Here is an 18,897-nt window from a genome sequence, read left to right on the forward strand (position 1 = left end):
CTCGCAGTGGTTATCCCTAGACGCATTGATTATAAAAATGATTGGATTATAGACTCTGGAAGTTCAAATCATATGACGGGAGATAAAGAGAAGCTGCAAAGCATGACAGAGTATAAAGGAGGGCGTATGGTGGTGACGGCAAATGACTCAAGATTGCCGATAGCTCACGTTGGTAAGGCAGCAATCATGCCTCGTTTTAGTTGCCATCAAGTTCAACTGCAAGATGTCTATCATGTGCCAGGAATGAAGAAGAATTTGCTGTCAGTAGCTCAACTAACATCTTCAGGAAATTATGTATTGTTTGGACCTGAGGATGTTAAGGTGTATCGAGACTTTAAAATCTCTGGTACACCAACAATGAAGGGGCGGCGATTGGAATCTATCTATGTGATGTCAGCAGAGTCTGCCTACGTAAACAAGACAAGAAGGAACGAGACATCAGACCTTTGGCACGCACGGTTAGGACATGTCAGCTACAAAAAGTTGAAGGTGATGATGCAAAAGTCAATGCTCAAGGGTCTTCCCCAACTCGATGTCAGTGTCGACACAATCTGTGCAGGGTGTCAATACGGCAAAGCACATCAACTACCATTTGAAGATTCAAAGTTCCAAGCAAAAGAGCCTCTGCAACTCATTCACTCTGATGTCTTCGGGCGTATCAAGCAGTCATCAGTTGGAGGCATGCATTATATGGTGACATTCATTGACGATTTTTCAAGGTACGTCTGGGTTTTCTTTATGAAAGAAAAATCTGAGACCTTTTCAAAATTTAAGCAATTTAAGGAAAAGGTAGAAAAAGAATTAGGCAAAAGGATACAATGCCTACGCACAGATAATGGGGGAGAATATACCTCAAGAGAATTTATACAATATTTAAGAGAATACAAAATACGACATCAATTGACGTGTCCAAATACTCCGCAACAAAATGGTATTGCGGAAAGAAAGAACCGACATCTTGCAGAAACATGTCGGAGCATGCTACATGCAAAAAATGTTCCAGGAAGATTTTGGGCTGAGTGCATGAATACAGCAGCTCATGTGATTAATAGGCTCCCTCAAGCAAAGTTAGAATTCCTCTCACCCTTTGAAAAACTGTGGAACATAAAACCCACAGTAAGCCACTTTCGAATCTTTGGCTGTGTTTGCTATGTGTTTGTGCCTTCTCACTTACGCATGAAGTTTGATAAGAAGGCAATAAGATGCATTTTTGTCGGATATGATAGCCAAAGAAAAGGGTGGAGATGTTGTGACCCTAATACTGGGCGATGTTATACTTCACGAAATGTGGTGTTCGATGAAGCATCTTCTTGGTGGGCACCTCAAAATACAGAGTTGCCAAATTCAAAGGAGATTGAGGTCAAGCTGCAACAAAATATGGGGGAGCAAAAATATGAAGCATGCCAGCCAACAAATGAAGGAGAAGACGAGCCGACTGTAGCAGACGAGCCTACGATATCATCTCAAAGTCCCTGGCGGTCTGGTGTACATCAAGGAATACCAGAGAACATCGGGTCGAATCTTCAACAAAATGACGAAGAGACAACTCCACAACCAAGAAGATCTAGCAGACAACGAAGACCAAATCCCAGGTACGCTAATGTAGTAATAACAGAAATGGAGGATATAAAAGAACCTACATCATATGAAGAAGCATCTAAATATCATGAATGGAGAAAGGCTATGGAAGAAGAAATTTCTGCATTAAATCAAAATCAAACTTGGGATTTGGTGCCTAAACCTAAAACTGTAAAACCCATATCCTGTAAATGGGTTTACAAGATAAAAACTCATCATGATGGATCAATTGAAAGATATAAAGCTCGTTTAGTCGCACGAGGATTCTCACAGCAATATGGACTAGACTATGATGAGACGTTCAGTCCAGTAGCAAAGATCACTACTGTACGTGTTCTACTAGCACTTGCAGCAAGTAAAGACTGGAAGCTGTGGCAGATGGACGTGAAGAATGCCTTCTTGAATGGAGATCTAGACAGAGAAATTTATATGATACAGCCAAAGGGTTTTGAAAGTAAAACTAATCCAGAGTACGTGTGCAAGCTAAGGAAGGCACTTTATGGTCTAAAACAAGCTCCGCGGGCATGGTACGGTAAGATTGCAGAGTTCCTTCTTCAAAGTGGATATATAGTATCTTCTGCAGATTCTAGTTTATTTGTGAAGATTGAAGGAACAAAACTAGCAGTAGTACTAGTATATGTGGATGATTTAATTATCACAGGAGATCATGAAGATGAAATCTCTCAAACAAAGAGAAATTTATCAGTTCGCTTCCAGATGAAGGAACTTGGGGAGCTCAAGCACTTCCTTGGACTCGAAGTTGACCGAACAGAGAAAGGTTTATTTCTTGGTCAACAAAAGTATGCAAAGAATCTATTACAAAAATTTGGAATGTTGGACTGCAAGCCAATATCAACTCCAATGGAGGTGAATGCTAAGCTATCTGCATATGAAGGAAAAGACTTGGAGGATGCTACTATGTACCAACAATTGGTAGTAAGTCTTATCTATTTAACACTGACGCGGCCATATATTTCATTTGCAGTTGGAGTTGTAAGTCGGTATATGCAAAGTCCAAAGAAACCTCACTTGGAAGCAGTCCGACGAATATTAAGGTACGTTAAAGGCACTATAAACTTGGGGCTTCTATATAAAATAGGAGAGGAATGCAAGTTGGTTGGTTACTGTGATGCCGACTATGCTGGAGATCATGATACACGACGATCGACTACTGGATATATATTCAGCCTTGGTTCAGGAGCAGTATCTTGGTGCAGTAAAAGACAACCAACTGTGTCTCTGTCAACTACAGAAGCAGAATATAGAGCAGCTGCTATGGCAGGCCAAGAAGGTATGTGGTTAAGACAACTACTTAAAGATTTACATCAACAAGTTGACTATGCAGTTTCTCTCCATTGTGATAACCAATCAGCAATACAATTGGCGGAGAATCCGGTATTTCATGCAAGGACAAAACATGTGGAGATACATTATCATTTTATCAGAGAAAAAGTACTGCTAGAAGAAATTAAAATGCAACACGTTAAAACAGAAGATCAAGCGGCAGACTTATTCACTAAAGCACTCAATATTACCAAGCTTACAAAGTTAAGAGAAATGCTCAACATGGTGAATAGAGAATCAATCAAGAGAGTCGACATTGAGGGGGAGTATTGATAAATATCAATGCCGACTTAGCTCCCTAGAAGAATCTAGAGTTATCTTGTTTTCTCTTCCGACTTAGCTCCCTAGAAGAATCTAGAGTTATCTTGTTTTCTCTTTAAAAATGGAGAACAACTAGTGCCTTGGAAGTGGTGAGAAAAATATCTATAATTAAATATTTCTAGAAGTATCTACAACCTACTTTCTCTTCTATAAATAGGTGATGATGTATGAGTTAGGTGTCATGTCCAAAAGCAATAGAAAAAAGAGGGAGTGCTTATGTGTGAGTGTGAGTGTGTGTCCTTTGAGTGAGAAGAGTGTGAAAAGGTGTTTTGTGTCCTAGTGTAAGTCAAAAATCAAGTGAGTGTGAGTGTGTTAGTGTGTGTTGCTCATTTGTGTGAGTGAGTGTGTTGCTCTCTTTATACGTGAGAGTGTACCAATTGTTTTATATTAATAAAAATCAATTTTCTTGGTTTCTCCTTTAGTCCTCTGTCTCCAACAGATATTCCCGTTTTTAAGTCCCAACTTCCTCCTTCAACCATTGCCATTACCATTTCACATTACTCGCCTCCGTCACCCTAGGTCTCGGACTAACGGCGTGTATGTGTTCTTTTTCCTCCCAATTTTTTTTTAAATAAAATATTTGATTTGAGGTGCGATTTATAAAGAAATAAACGCTAATTAATTGTTGTTAATATAAAGTTGTTTTATTTTTGAACCTTTTTGTTTTCTAGTGCTTCTAAATCAATATATAAAAATTATATGATTCAAGAAAAAATAAAATGCAACAAAGAACTTTCAAATATATCCTGTAAAGAGTTAAATCATATTTGTTTGCCTTTAAAAACAAAGATATTCACACAATTAATGCAATTAAAGTTTATATGTATATATGCATGAGGGTGTCTAGTATGAGGACCGTCCGCATGGTTCCTATGCGGTCCAAAAACGTGATCAAAAGTGGAGCTCTTCGATTGTAACACCTGGTATCAATGGCCCAGCTTCAATTGTAACTCTCACATGAGATCTTAGGCCAAATTTCCCCTTCCCTTTCACAGCTTCCTTTTCTATTTGCCTCTGCATTTCCCTTTCACAGCTTCCTCTTCATGCGAATGTTGATTACTCGTATAATTTGAGCCCCGATTCTACACCAAGATCTCGCTCTGCGATGCGCTTGTCGCTCGGAGTGGGAGGAAGGTGACCAGAGATCTGTTTAAGTCATCTGGTCAGAGGTTGAAGGTGGTCGGGAGGGTCGGTGTGGGGATTGATAACGTGGATCTGGCTGTGGCGACCAAGCATGGATGCTTAGTGGTGAACACTCCGACCACCAACACATTTGTCGCCGCTGAACATGGGATTGCTCTCTTAGCTGCCATGGTTAGGAATGTTGCTCAAGCTGACGCGTCTGTGAAAGTTGGTAAATGGGCTTTGTTTATTTATTTATTTATTGGGTTTTGATTTGTCTTGGGCATTTCGGAGATAGAAATTGATTTTCCGATTTGGCAATTTTCTTATTTTTTGACCTTTTTTTTTTTGTGGGCTTTTGAGAAGCATCAAAAAGTGCTTTGAAAAGTATTAAAAGTAAACCATTTTTATCGTTTAAATAAAGAAAATAATAAAATTTGTCAGATCTCTTCGATTCATTGGTTCCTCGCGGACAAATAAAATTTGTCAAATGGCTCCTCATAGACAGCTTGTTTGTTCTATAGGCATTGGAGCTTTAATTTTTGTTCTGGTGTTCAAGGCCCTTACTGGTTTGCCTCCTTTTATGGGTATCCTGCTTGTACTTGGAGTTCTTTTGATTCTTACTGATGCTATCCATTATGGTGAATCTAAAAGGCAAAAGTTAAAAGTACCATAAGCCTTGTCACGGATTGACACTCAAGGAGCACTTTTCTTCCTTGCAATCCTTTTATCAGTTAGTAGGTGACTATGCAAATGCTATTTTAGATTTTTGTGTAATATTTTTGTAGTAAGAACCAGTGAAGAAAATATCGATGTCGATGGAAATGTCGAGGGTATGATTTTACGGAAATATCGATGAAAATATCGATATCGATGGAAATATCGATAAAGTTAAGGAAACTGTAAATTTTTAATTTAGAATATAATTTTTTATATATGAGATAATTAATATAATAAAATTATATAAAAATACAATAATTAGAATACAATAATCATAAAATATTCTATAAATATAACAAATTATTTATAAGTGAATAAAATATAAAGTTAATTCACACCAAAATATAGAAAATTTAACAGATAATAGTAAGATACAAGAAATTCTCAAATATAATCCCTAATACATTATTAATACAAAAAAGAATTCCTTGGTTCTTCAAATTCATGATCATATCTTGATGTTTCACGTATATAACAATAGGCATTCCAACTCATCATATTAGAGAAATTTTCCATGTAATTGTGGATGTGCCAAGTATATCTTTCTCTATCAATCCCAACCAATTGTCCAAGTGGAGAATAGTGTGGATTTATCCAATGAGGAGTATAACATTCATTTTGAGACATGGGATGATTGAAGATATCAACATCGTAATCTCTGTGAGGATTATGTGAGCACATTTGACCAATTGGATACACAATTGGAATCTCAGAATTTCCAGATTGAGAATTAACTTGTGTATTTAAACTTATTGCATCCAAAGAGTTAGAAAGATAATCTTCATCATGTTGATTCATCATCGAAGTGTCATAGTGCCTTTTTGAACCAGTGCCTGCTATTCGAGCTCCATAATGAAAATCCTGTGTTGCTTGTGTATATTGATCTTCACCAGTAAATGGGCTTAATGGTTATTGGCTTGGTACTCGATAGTATGTTCCACTCCCACCTCCACCTATATTATATCCTCCTCCTCTATTGCCACCACCACCACCACCACCACCACCATCATCATCATCATCATCATCATCATTATCAAGATCAACAACATCATCGTCATCTTCATCCTCATATTCATTTGGTTGAAAATAACCACCACCAAATGTTTCTACATGAGGACTATATCACCTAGTTGAAGGCCTTGTCACTACTTCAAATGAATAATTTCCTCCACTATCACTGCTCATAACTTCTTCAGCAATAACATTGTTAACATTTATCCCTAATTGTGAAGCATGCATTGCAACTCGAGGATCTGGATTGCCTTCATCATCATCTAAGTGTGAATTCTTAACCCATTGGATAATAGGATTATCTTCATCTTCACCAAGGTCAGCTCCAATTTCAAGAAGATCCAAATAATCATAATCTAATTGCGGTTGATTTGTTAATTCCATATCACGTATTCGCAATTTCATATTATAGTAGTAAAAAACCAATTTCTGAAGTTTTTCATATGCGAGCCTATTTCGTTGTTTTGTGTGTATTAAAGCGAAGGTGCTCCAATTACGCTCGCATGCGGATGATGATACAGTTTGTGACAAAATATGCATTGTCAATTTTCTGAGCGTTGGGGTGCTATTACCATACATTGTCCACCATTCAGCTGTATATTTCAACATTATAAATCAAAATATATTAAATTTTAAAAAAAAATTAAATATTAATAAAATTTTTTATATTAAGCATATTTTTTTATAACAAGTAATTGAAATGCACATATCAGGTATCATTTCCACTCAGGCGACAATTGCTGCACGATCACTAAACCCTTTTCGTGCATCTCTAAAGCATATTATCTATATGTAAAAATGAAAAAAAAATTATAAAAAACGTTATTACTATGTTAGTTAAAAAAAAATAATAACCAAAATCTTACTTCATTTCCAAATTGAGATATACGATCCGAATTTGGATATAATGCTGCAAAGTCATCATGAACAACTTGTTCAAGATTTGAATCAGTGCCAATTCCTTCTTTATACTGGAACCGTGGATTCAGAAAGTATGCTACAAAATAATAATAAAAATTAAATCTAATATATAAATTATAAGACAAAATATTAATTAGTAATAAGTAATTGACATAAAATTACCAGCCATATGGAGAGGATGAGAAAGTGTATTGTTCCGTCGAGCATTTATAATGTCCATAACCCACTGAGTTCCTCTTTGGTTATTGATTGCATATCTCATTTTTTGAAAACAATTATACAATATTGGCATCGTAGGTATGAATTCAGCATTAACAATTCACAAAATATTATATAATGGCTTATATAAATTAACAACATGAGTAACAAAATCCCAAAAATGATTATCAAGGATAAGTTTCTCCACTTCTTTACCTGCTTTTGTTCGACTCAATTGATGCTTCGCCCATGCATCGCTTTGTAAAGACTTGTTTTAGAGAAGCTTTCTTTTTAAGGAGACTATTTAAAGTAATATAGTTTGTTGCAAACCTTGTTGCTCCTAGTCGAACGATATCTCTTTTACATATATCTCGCATTAAAGAAAGTAACCAATTATGATTATAAATATAATTGGTTATCATTCTTGCACACTGAATGATCCTTGCGATACTTTCATGTTTTCCAATATCTTCAAATATAAGATCAATACAGTGCGCAGCACATGGTGTCCAATACAAGTTGTACTGTGTCATCAATTTCTTACCAGCTTTTACGAATGCAGAACCGTTATCCGTGACTATTTGCACAACATTGTTCTTACCCACTTCATTGATAACATTCTCTAAAAGTTTGTATATATATTTATAGTTTTTGATTTTATCTGAGGCATCAACTGACTTAAGAAACACTGATAACCCTTTGCAATAGACCATAAAATTCAATATGGACAGCTTAGTTGGTCCTATCCATCCATCGCACATAATTGTACAACCATATGTCTTCCAGCTTTCTTTAAACTTTTTAATATGTTGTTGCATTTCTTTATATTTCATGTCTAGATGTTTTTTCTTAATTTCATTTGGAGATAGAATTTGAACTCTCATACCTGATTGTTGAGCACCAACGATCATGTTTTTGAAATGCTGCGATTTTACCTTTGTAGGTGGGACATTATCATAAATAAAGAACTTTACTACTAGTCTTCCCAATGTGTTTTTCATACCACCTTTGTCAACATATCTTTTATATTTTTTTGTTTTGCACCGGATGACTTATATAACAAAGGTGCAAGTGCAATTAGAGAAAATTGTTGAGATTGTTGTCTACGAATGGGCTCCCTTACACTTGTTGCACGACGAAATTGAGCACATGGTTGACTATCACCCTCTCAAGAAGATCCTGATCCTTGACCTCTAGGGTTAACAAAGTTCTTTCCTTGTTCTTCTTCCCATCTGTCTTGTTTAGATGCACGGACTGCAGCTTTATATGAGTCTCTTTCATCAGGATGTATATCTACTGGATATATACATATATCATCATTATCATCATCATCATCAAAATTACTCCGAGATGTAGCTAAGTTACCCCGTAATTCATTACGAATATTTTCCTCCATTGTCTTTTTTTTCAATTTTGCATGTTCTCTCTTCCTCAAATAATGGTAAATCTCTTTATTAACTTCTGGAGGTACATTGGAGTACTTTTTGACATTACTTTTTGGATCAAAATGTGCTAAATGATACTTTAATCTTGTTATTCCACCACTTTGCATTTTATGATTACAATATTTGCAAATTGTACCATACTTATTACCTTCAATTGGAATACAATATGACCAAGCTGGATCTGCTTTTCCGCTACTACTTTTCATTTTTCCTTTTAATAATCATACATAATTATTAAGTTAATAATAATATTAAGAACAACAATAAGAATAAGAATAATAATAATAATAATAACAAGTAAAAAAATAATAATTTTAATAATAATTTCAATAATAATAAAAATAACAATAAAAATAACAATAATTTCAATAATAATAAAAATAACAATAATAACAATATTAATAAAAATAACAATAATAACAATATTAATAAACAACAATAATAACAACATTAATAGTAGTAAAAATAATAACAACAACATCAATAAGAAAAATAATAGCGATATTAATATTCATGATAATAATAATAATAATAACAATAAGAAGAAGAAGAAGAATAACCATAATAACAATATTAATAATAATAATAATAACAACATTAATAATAATATTAAAGATAAGAAATATAATAATAATAATAATAATTAGAAGAAGAATAATAATAATAATAATATTAATAATAATAATAAACAACAATAATAACAACATTAATAATAATATTAATAATAGAAATAATAATGACTACATTAATAAAAATAATAACATTAACAATAATAACAATATTAATAACAATCATGATAATAATAACAATATAAATAATGACAACATGATAATAATAATAATAACAATAAGAAGAAGAAGAATAATAACCATAATAACAATATTAATAATAATAATAACAACATTAATAATAATAACGATAATAAATATAATAACAATAATAATTAGAAGAAGAATAACAATAATAATAATATTAATAATAATAATAAACAACAATAATAACAACATTAATAATAATATTAATAATGAAAATAATAATGACTACATTAATAAAAATAATAACATCAACAATAATAATAATATTAATAACAATCATGATAATAATAACAATAATAAAAATATTAATAATAATATAAATAATGACAACATGATAATAATAATAATAACAATAATAAGAAAAAGAATAATAATCATAATAACAATATTAATAATAATAACAACATTAATAGTAATAACGATAATAAATATAATAACAATAATAATTAGAAGAAGAATAACAATAATAATAATAATAATAAACAACAATAATAACAATATTAATAATAATATTAATAATAATATTAATAATAGAAATAATAATGACTACATTAATAATAATAATAACATCAACAATAATAACAATATTAATAACAATCATGATAATAATAGCAATAATAATAATATTGATAATAATACAAATAATGACAACATGATAATAATAATAATAACAATAATAATTAGAAATTGTTAAATAATAAACACAATTTTAATAATATTTGTTATTAAAATGCTTACTTTTGAGGATCTAGAAATTGTGAATTGAGATTTTTTTTTTAACATGGATCTTCCAAAAGTTCTTCCTTTTATGAATATAAATGTTGAATAAAGAAAGAAAAGAAGATTAAAAACTAATTACTTCAATGAAAACTTTGCGTGCACTCAATTTCATTTTTTTGAAACTTTATGTTTATTCTCTATATGATTTATGCTGAAACAGAAGGATTCAAAACATCAAAATATGACTGAGCTGCTATACGCACATTCTTATACTATACTCATTTCCTTACCTCTTCAAAATTATAAAGCACTAAAAAATAAGTTGTTTCGTGAATATTTGTACTTTTAAAGTTAAAAAGAAAACAAAAAAAACAGCAACGTACTTGCCTATAATAATTTTATTTTATTATTTTTCCCCGCAATTCTCTCATTGTATTATTTGTTTCTAAAATTTTCTCATGATTTTTTCTTTCCATTACTTTACTTTTTCAGTCGAACATGTGAATTTACAGCTGTAAACTTATTATTTTTTTCATTTCAAATTTTTTTCCTATACTTTTGATATCCTACTCGATTAATATTTTGAAAAAAAAAATCAAACAATCAATCATTTCTGCACATTCATTCATGCATTATAATTCACATTTTATTTCCTCAATTTCGGCCTTCACCCTCTCATTCACTTTTTTTTTTAAAGCCAATAACAACCAAAAAAAATAAAATAAATAAAATTACCAATTTCGGCCCTCCCTTCTCTTCTCTTCTCTTCTCTTCTTTCTATGTATCCCCCCATCTCTTCCCCCCTTCAGTTCTCCCTTCCGGCCGGCCCTCTCTTTCCCCTCTTCTTTCTTCTCGGCCGGCCATCTCTTCAAACTTCTCCATTCTCGGCAAATCTCAACCCTTACATCATAGTTTCTTTTCTTTTTTTCAAGCCAATAACACCAAAAAAAAATAAAAAAATAAAAAAATAACAACAAAATTCCCAACGGCACTCTCCTCTTTCTCTTCTCTCTGTGTATCCCCCCATTTCTTCACCCTTTCAGTTCTTCTCCATTCTGGCCGATTACCACAAACCAAATACAAACACACCCAATCAGTCCGGCCGACATATCCCAGAAATTTCCATCTTTTCTCGTCGACAACCGGTCGATTTTTCCACCTTATCGACCCAAAACCCGAATTCTTCACAGACAGTGGACGATTTCGTCGACTTCCATCGATTCCGGCTACAAGTCGACGACACACGTGCAAGAAACTTCTTCCCCCCCCCCCCCCCCCCTCCCCACCTGTCGGTGTCGAACGGGGTGGACAACGGAAACTGTCGCCAACATTTCCACCGTCTCGACGATATTTGCTTCCCTGGCAAGAACTATATTGCAATATCAAATTTAAGTAGGTCCAATGAATCCTCCTTTCAAAATTTAACAGAAAAACCATAAATTAGTATTTCCCTGCCTGCTTTTTTTCTTTCTATTTCTTTGTCCATCATTTTGCTAGAAATTAATATTTCGCCCCTTTTTTCTATTCTTTTTTCTTTTTAATCATTCTTGTGCCCTTCTTGATCATTCTCTGAGATTCTTTTTTTTTTCTTTTTAATTTTTTACTTTACTGAACTATTTTATGCATGACATCCCCATTGCTTCTGCTTAGTGATTGGTTTTACACACAGTTGCACATGCATTAATATTATTACCTACATATTGACATATTAGGCATTTTCTTTTCTAGCTTGGAGTCAGCTGGGATTCTTCGGGAATTGGCAAATTACCTGAATGCTCATATTCCAAATGTCCAACTAATTGCCAGTGCAATAAGGGTTGTATTAGCAGTCATAGAAAATGTTCCACTAGTTGCTGCAACTATGGGAATGTATGATTTAACCTCCTTCCCCATAGATTCTGAATTTTGGCAGCTGATTGCATTTTGTGCTGGTACTGGTGGATCTATGCTTGTTAATGGCTCTGCAGCTGGGGTTGCTTATATGGGGATGGAAAAGGTGGATTTCTTTTGGTACTTGTGGAAGGTATTAGTTGGCACCGATCCAGTATTAATAAATTGAGGTTTCGTTGTTCATTTTACTAAATTAATTTCCTTTCTTTTTTGCAAGTGAGCGGTTTTGCTTTTGCAGGTTATGCTGCTGGTATTGCTACCTATTCGGCAATTCATAGCCTCCAGCTTTCCCTACCAACAACTGTACCTCAGGAACAAATTTGGGTACTAAGGGACGTGTATCGATAGAATGAGAGGTTTTGAAAGAAGTATTTCATGTTGAATTTTGTTTTCTTTTCTTTTAGTGAAGATTGTTCAATAAAAACGTGAAGCATTTTAAGTACATTCATTGATTAACCCAATTTTAAAATGCATGTTAGTTTCCTACTTTTTGATATAGAAGAATCCTGTTGTATAAATCATAAATGCTTGAGATTTCTAACTGAGGTTCTAACTCTCTGTTTTTGTTTCAATTTTTACCCCTAAAATTTCAAGTCTGATCAATTCTCACTCCATTAGTTAAAAAAAAAAAAAATCAATTTTAATCGATCATGTTTTCTCAAATGGGGAACTGTTTTTCTTAAGAGAACTTGCAGAGTCATGGTAGATAAGGGAACTATTTTGCACCCTAAGAGTCCCACTTGACAGCGTTAACAAATTGTGAATGAATCAAATCACCATATAGATTCCATAGACAATTCCTGTATTCAAGTACATACTACAAATAATATGCAAACACTAAATTGGCAAATATATAAAGTTAGCAAAAAGGTATGGACTCTTAATCGCAAAGCTTAATTATTTATTATTCTTTCTTCCCTCACCACCTTAAATCTACCCAAAAGAACATTCAAAAGTAAAAGTGCATCAAAATCGGGCATTAAGATTTAGGAATAACACCCACCTAGAAAACGAAAAAAGAAAAAGAAAAATTAAGGGACAAAGCAAAGCAAAAGCAGCCACCCACCTTCCCAAAAGAAAAATGGCTTTAGTTCAACAAATGGCTTCAGCTTCCTAAGTTTCTTAGTAAGTTCAACAAATGGCTTCAGTTCAGTCAGAACCTGCAATGGGGAAGATAAAAAGATAAATGCTGTTAGGGAACAGATGAGACTCCATTTTACAAACAAGCCAAACGTTATCACCAACTTCATTAAAGACCTCTGAAATGAAAAAATTTCTAGCAATACCTCAGCAGGAACCATAGGAGCATTGACTGCAGTATTAGGCAAACAAAATGAAACAAAATAAAGTTTTAAGATATTTAAATATAAAAGTGGAACATATAAATCACCTGTGTTTCCATGGTGCTAGCACCTAGATAAGGAGTTGTAGTAACTTTCTCATGTTGTACCAATTTGTTGTCTTGTGCTAATGGCTCGACTGTGAAAACATCAAGGGCCGCCTATGAAAAAGAGATTGTGTTATCCCACTTTCCCTTATAACAAATTATTTTTGTATCGAAAGGCAAATACCTGTGCAACAATTCCAGAATCCAGTGCCTTCACAAGAGCATCTTCATCAATAACTCCTCCACGTGCAACATTCACAATTTGGACCCCTTTCTTCATCTTGGCAAAAGTTTCCTCATTAAGAATCTTATTTGTAGAAGGAGTGAGAGGCATGTGCAAAGAGATAAAATCAGCTTTAGTATGGCTTCATCAAAGCTCACAAGATCCACACCTATGGTACGGGCACGATCAGTTGGGGCATATGGATCATGTGCTATGACATGCATACCTAGCCCCTTAGCTCGTTGAGCAACTTCGGATCCAACTTTTCCAAAGTCCATCATTACCAATGTTTTTCCAACAAGGGATACACCAACATATTTGTTCCCCTGCCACTTGCCTGGATTAAACCAAACAATATATCGAGTAAGGAATCTTGGGTGTGCTAAAACGCCAAGTCCTCACAGAACAATCATGATAAATATAAAATTCCTAACATGCAAACCATATACAGATTGCCACAATACAAAAAAGTAAGATTTTGACATATTTTGTGAAACCAGGACGAGAAAAAGCACCCAAAAAAAAAATTAGAATTCTATATTCAATAATCAGTATTTCTATTCTAAGTGTTCTATTCGAGAGAGTTGTATTACACCATTGCTTTGCCATTCTATCTCGTGTCAAATCTCAAATTTTTTATCAAATACGACCAATGAATTGAATAGATCTGACAAATTTTATTGTTTTCTTTTTATTTAAACAATAAAAATGGTTAAAATTATACTTTTCAAAGCATTTTTTGATGCTTCTCAAAAGCCCTAAAAAATAAAAATTTGTCAAAAAATAAGATAATTGCCAAATCAGAAAATCAATTTCTATCTTCGAAATGCCCAAGACAAATCGAAACCCAATAAAGAAATAAATAAACAAATAAACAAAGCCCACTTACCAGCTTTCACAGACGCGTCAGCTTGAGCAATGTTCCTAGCCATGGCAGCCAAGAGAGCAATCTCGTGCTTGACGGCGGCAACTGTGTTGGCAGTCGGAGTATTCACCACCAAGCATCCATGCTTGGTCACCGCAGCCAGATCTACATTATCAATCCCCACACCGGCCCTCTCGACCACCTTCAACCTCTGACCAGACAACTCAAACAGATCTTTGGTCACCTTCCTCCTGCTCCGAACAACAAGCGCATCGCAGAGCGAGATCTTGGTGCAGAGCTTATCGGGGCTCAAATTATACGAGCAATCAACATTCGCGTGAAGAGGAAGCTGCGACAGGGAAATGCAGAGGCAAATAGAAGAGGAAGCTGCGAAGGGGAAAGGGAAATTTGGCCAAAGATCTCACGTGAGAGTTGCAATTGAAGCTAGGCCGTTGATGCCAGGTGTTACAATCGAAGGGCTCCAATTTTGATCACGTTTTTGGACCGCATAAGAGCCATACGGACGGTTCTCATATTTGACATCCTCAATATACATATATATAGATATATATAGTCTTTTTACAATCAGGACTGTCCGGATGGAGTTGTATGCGGATCAGCGAAAAGTAGACACTACACAAGAAAAAAACATCGGCTTTTCTCCCAGGAAAAAAACAGATGCTACACAAAAAAAACGTCAGTATTTTTCTAAAAAATACCAATTTTGCATCGGCTTTACTGAACATGAAACTCCATCCAATCGATCTTAACCATAAAATCTCTCTCTCTCTCTCTCTATATATATATATATATATATTTGCTCTTTTATCAACAACTGAATTGGCTAGATTTTGATCAATTTTAATTTTAGGGTTAAAAAAAAACTATCCTTTGAAGTTGGAACACGTGCAGGGAAAGATCCTGCACAATGCGAAACATGAGATGGAACCGGTCGTGGGACCCAAGGAAGGTGGGACCTCGTATTGGACGTCTGTCATTGAACGTCAAGATCTGATTGGTCAACACCCTAGGGGCAAAACCTATACATTGTATAAAATACCGTTCGCGTAACGTCTGATCCCTAAACCCCCTAAAATCCAAAATCTTTCTCGCAGGCGAAGTGGTTGCCTCCTCCGTTAAAGCTGTGATTTACGGCCTCGGCAGATTCTTGAATTCCTCGATTCCTCTTCGTCTCTCTCATTCAGTCCCTGTCTCTCAGACGCAATGGTTTATATAACCTCTTGGGACGAGTTTCTCGAGAGATCCGTACAGTTGTTCCGTGCCGATCCCGAATCTGTGCGTACTCTTTCTCTATTATTTTCCATTGTTTGGTTTCCGAGAAAATTTGATTGAAAATTATTTAGAATATAGTTTCCTTTGTTACATGTCTGTGCGTGCTTTAAACTTTTGTTTTTCGTTGGCTGCATTCTCGCTATGATGAAAAAGTAGCTCAAAGGAGTTGAGTTAGGCATAGCGAAGTCGCCGCTTTTTGGTTTCTTGGGTTGGATGCATGTTTTATAGTATAGGGCTCGATATTGTTGTTGATTTCGTTTGATTTTTCAACGAGCATACGATCCTTTCGAATTATATATTTTGCTTTATTTTTGGAACTTCTGTTGGATCAAATTGTGGATGTAGACACGGTATGTCATGAAGTATCGGCATTCGGAGGGTAAATTGGTGCTTAAGGTCACGGATAATCGAGAGGTACTTAATTAGTTTTCTCTGTTATATGATTTAGTTTCATTTTGGATCAATGGGATTATTGATTTAATGTTTTCAATTATTGAGTTGTATTCCTGAGTTTCCTGTCAAAAATTTAGATTTTTAATGGCGTTGAACTTTAATGGATCTCTGCCTGGTTCACTTTGAAATCATTATATAAGTCTGGGGTTGATGCATACTTCATTATAGAGATAGAGAATTAATCTGCTAATTGCTAATTTTGATCCATGGGTGTTTGAGTTATGAAATTACTAGGCTGCTATTGCATATCGCGGGAAAAAATAGATAAATAAATTAAAATTATATTGTATATAAATGGTCCATAATTTATAGTTGTTTTTGCTCACTTGATAATCTTGCTTCTCAGAATAAGATCCATCTTCTGCTGTCATGAGACTGATCTATTAATGCTAATGGATAACCTATAATATGTAAAAGTGGTGATCACCTCTATGACAATAGTTTTGTAACATTGACCCAAATGGTTATACTTTATTTAGAAAGTTACCCTGATCTCCTTATGCATGGCACGACTTAGATGCTAAACTTCTCTCTTATAAAAATGTCTGACAAATTTTTTTTTATTATTTTTTTATGTGAATTGGATATTAGTTAGACAAATTTAGTTTGTCAACCTCAGAATAAAGCCATTTCAGATGTTACTTGTCTTCTTGTACTACTTTTCATTGATAAAGAAATAACACAGTAAGTCATTGTACCTAATAATAGTAATTGTCATATTTTCTGTTACAAAAGTTGTTATAATATAATATTCTCGATGCTGTTTATGAAGTTAGTGGTAGTTCATGCTACATTTCTCTGTTAAGTGCTACATTTGACAATTCTCTCTCTTTTCCACCTACTACTTTACTTTCTTTTAGGACTAGGAAAATTATGTTGCAAAGTGGCAGTAAAAGTCAGCTGAGACTTGAGGCACATATAAAACTGGACATAATTTGTACTAGCGTTTGATGCATTTTTTAGAAATTAAAAAAGTCACCTTGGGGTTATGGAATTCAGCTATATCTTTTGCATATATATTGCTCTTAAATGTAGAAAATCTCGATTGGAACATTTTGATGTTGTACTAGATACTGATAACATAGCTATGATATTAGGACATTAGTTTGTCATTCTTGTTTAGTGTTTGATCTTTTCATATGATGGATTCATATGCTTTTGGCTTTTGCAGTGTCTGAAGTTTAAGACAGACCAAGCACAAGATGCTAAGAAGATGGAAAAGCTCAACAACATATTCTTCACTTTGATGGCTCGTGGTCCTGATGGTATCTTCTTTTTCTGATCTTATAAATTTTCATTGTTATGGTGCATTTGGACATATTATGTTCATATTACAGAGTTAAAGCACACATCTCCTTGTCATCATGATTATTAGTAGCCTACTAGTACATAACCAGTATAATTTCATGAATAAAGTCTTGTAACATTAATAAGATGAACTCTTCAGTATTACATTCAATTTACCATGTTCTGCAGCCAGAGGGCTGATATAAGCTAGTATAAAAGTTTGCTTAAATTCTAGATCAGATTAAATGCTAAGTTAGATGTTTTATGCTTAAATTCTAGATCAGATTAAATGCTAAGTTAGATGTTTTAGTTTGGCATGGAAATCAGCATGTTTAAGGTTATAGGGTGGGTGCTTTCCCAAAAATTCTTGATTTTTCAGGCATTCTCAAAATTCCAACCTGGGAAACAAGAGGAAATTGCAAAAAGTGGCCCCAAAAAAACGAATAGAAAGTAAATTTTAAATGCAAGGAAGATATTCTTTATTTGGGATGTCTATGGACCTACATGTAAAATTTAGTGACGTTCTGAGAGTGGAATGTGGTTGAAGCTACTTATCTTTTGTTCTAAACTATTGATTCCCAGTTGTGATATTGATATGCCTCTTGTAACTTCATCATCCATTGTTTCTCTTTTCTTATTGTGCAGCGGATACATCAGAAGTTACAGGGAAAGAACAGATGGAAACACAGACAACCAAGAAAGGAAGAGGAAGGAAACAATGAATTTGTCTGGGTGTTCTATTTAGGTTTATTTTCCTTGTTTTGTTTTGAATGTAGAGAGAATGTTTGACTTGAAGAATGCCCTTTATATGATTTTTACACTTATTCAAAGGAATGTCGATAATTTGTTCTTCTCTTTTATGATGGGGTGTCAATAATTTTTGAGGAGTAGAAGTTTTTATAAAACTGTTGTTTGTATGAGAGGTGACCTCAAAAGAAACCGATATTAGGAGAAAATAACATGCCTTAAAAAGCTGTAAAAATATTTGTTTAGTTGTTGAAAAGCTTAAAAGTTCGGACATATCCATATAACAGTATCATTGGCCTAAAGATTTGCCTTCAGCACCTCTGAAGAGTAGAACTGTCCAAAGCATAAATCTCCTGTTAATTATATGGTACTTATTTGTGACCCTTCAAACCTTACCAAGGGAAAATTAAAATGTTGGATTCGTTAGAGAATTTGAAATTCTGAAAAATGAAGCTCATACAGTTGAGTATGTTTCAATTTCGTGAGCAGGAAAAAAATATCCTTATCAAAGAAAAAGGCATATAAAGAATTTTTTCTGCGCATGACATGAGGCTTGT

General features: G+C 34.0%; 1 protein-coding gene, 1 long non-coding RNA gene and 1 pseudogene across 2 annotated transcripts; 2 read left to right on the top strand and 1 right to left on the bottom strand.

Moving 5' to 3' along the window:
• The first annotated feature begins 4,861 nt into the window (after positions 1 to 4,861).
• Positions 4,862 to 12,564, top strand: LOC125424355 (uncharacterized). Its single transcript, XR_009634229.1, has 4 exons — positions 4,862 to 5,106; positions 11,924 to 12,064; positions 12,163 to 12,218; positions 12,324 to 12,564. It is a non-coding gene; the product is annotated as an uncharacterized LOC125424355 (long non-coding RNA).
• A 285-nt stretch (positions 12,565 to 12,849) lies between these two features.
• On the bottom strand, positions 12,850 to 15,094 carry LOC107425846 (D-3-phosphoglycerate dehydrogenase 1, chloroplastic-like; annotated as a pseudogene).
• A 535-nt stretch (positions 15,095 to 15,629) lies between these two features.
• On the top strand, positions 15,630 to 18,453 carry LOC107425892 (signal recognition particle 9 kDa protein). Its single transcript, XM_016035943.4, has 4 exons — positions 15,630 to 15,856; positions 16,199 to 16,267; positions 17,478 to 17,571; positions 18,239 to 18,453. The coding sequence occupies exons 1-4, from the start codon at positions 15,785 to 15,787 to the stop codon at positions 18,313 to 18,315; spliced, it is 312 nt and encodes a 103-aa protein (XP_015891429.1). The 5' UTR covers positions 15,630 to 15,784; the 3' UTR covers positions 18,316 to 18,453.
• The last annotated feature ends 444 nt before the right edge of the window (positions 18,454 to 18,897 follow it).

This window comes from Ziziphus jujuba, chromosome 9, assembly GCF_031755915.1.
Source record: "Ziziphus jujuba cultivar Dongzao chromosome 9, ASM3175591v1".
NCBI lineage: Eukaryota > Viridiplantae > Streptophyta > Magnoliopsida > Rosales > Rhamnaceae > Ziziphus > Ziziphus jujuba.

What these genes read in the sequence shown, in the direction of transcription:
- LOC107425892 (XM_016035943.4), top strand. Translation starts at nt 15,785, where the DNA reads ATGGTTTATATAACCTCTTGGGACGAGTTTCTCGAGAGATCCGTACAG. An exon ending in TCCGTGCCGATCCCGAATCT is followed by an intron (nt 15,857 to 16,198) that starts GTGCGTACTCTT and finishes TTGTGGATGTAG; the next exon opens with ACACGGTATGTCATGAAGTA. An exon ending in GATGGCTCGTGGTCCTGATG is followed by an intron (nt 17,572 to 18,238) that starts GTATCTTCTTTT and finishes CTTATTGTGCAG; the next exon opens with CGGATACATCAGAAGTTACA.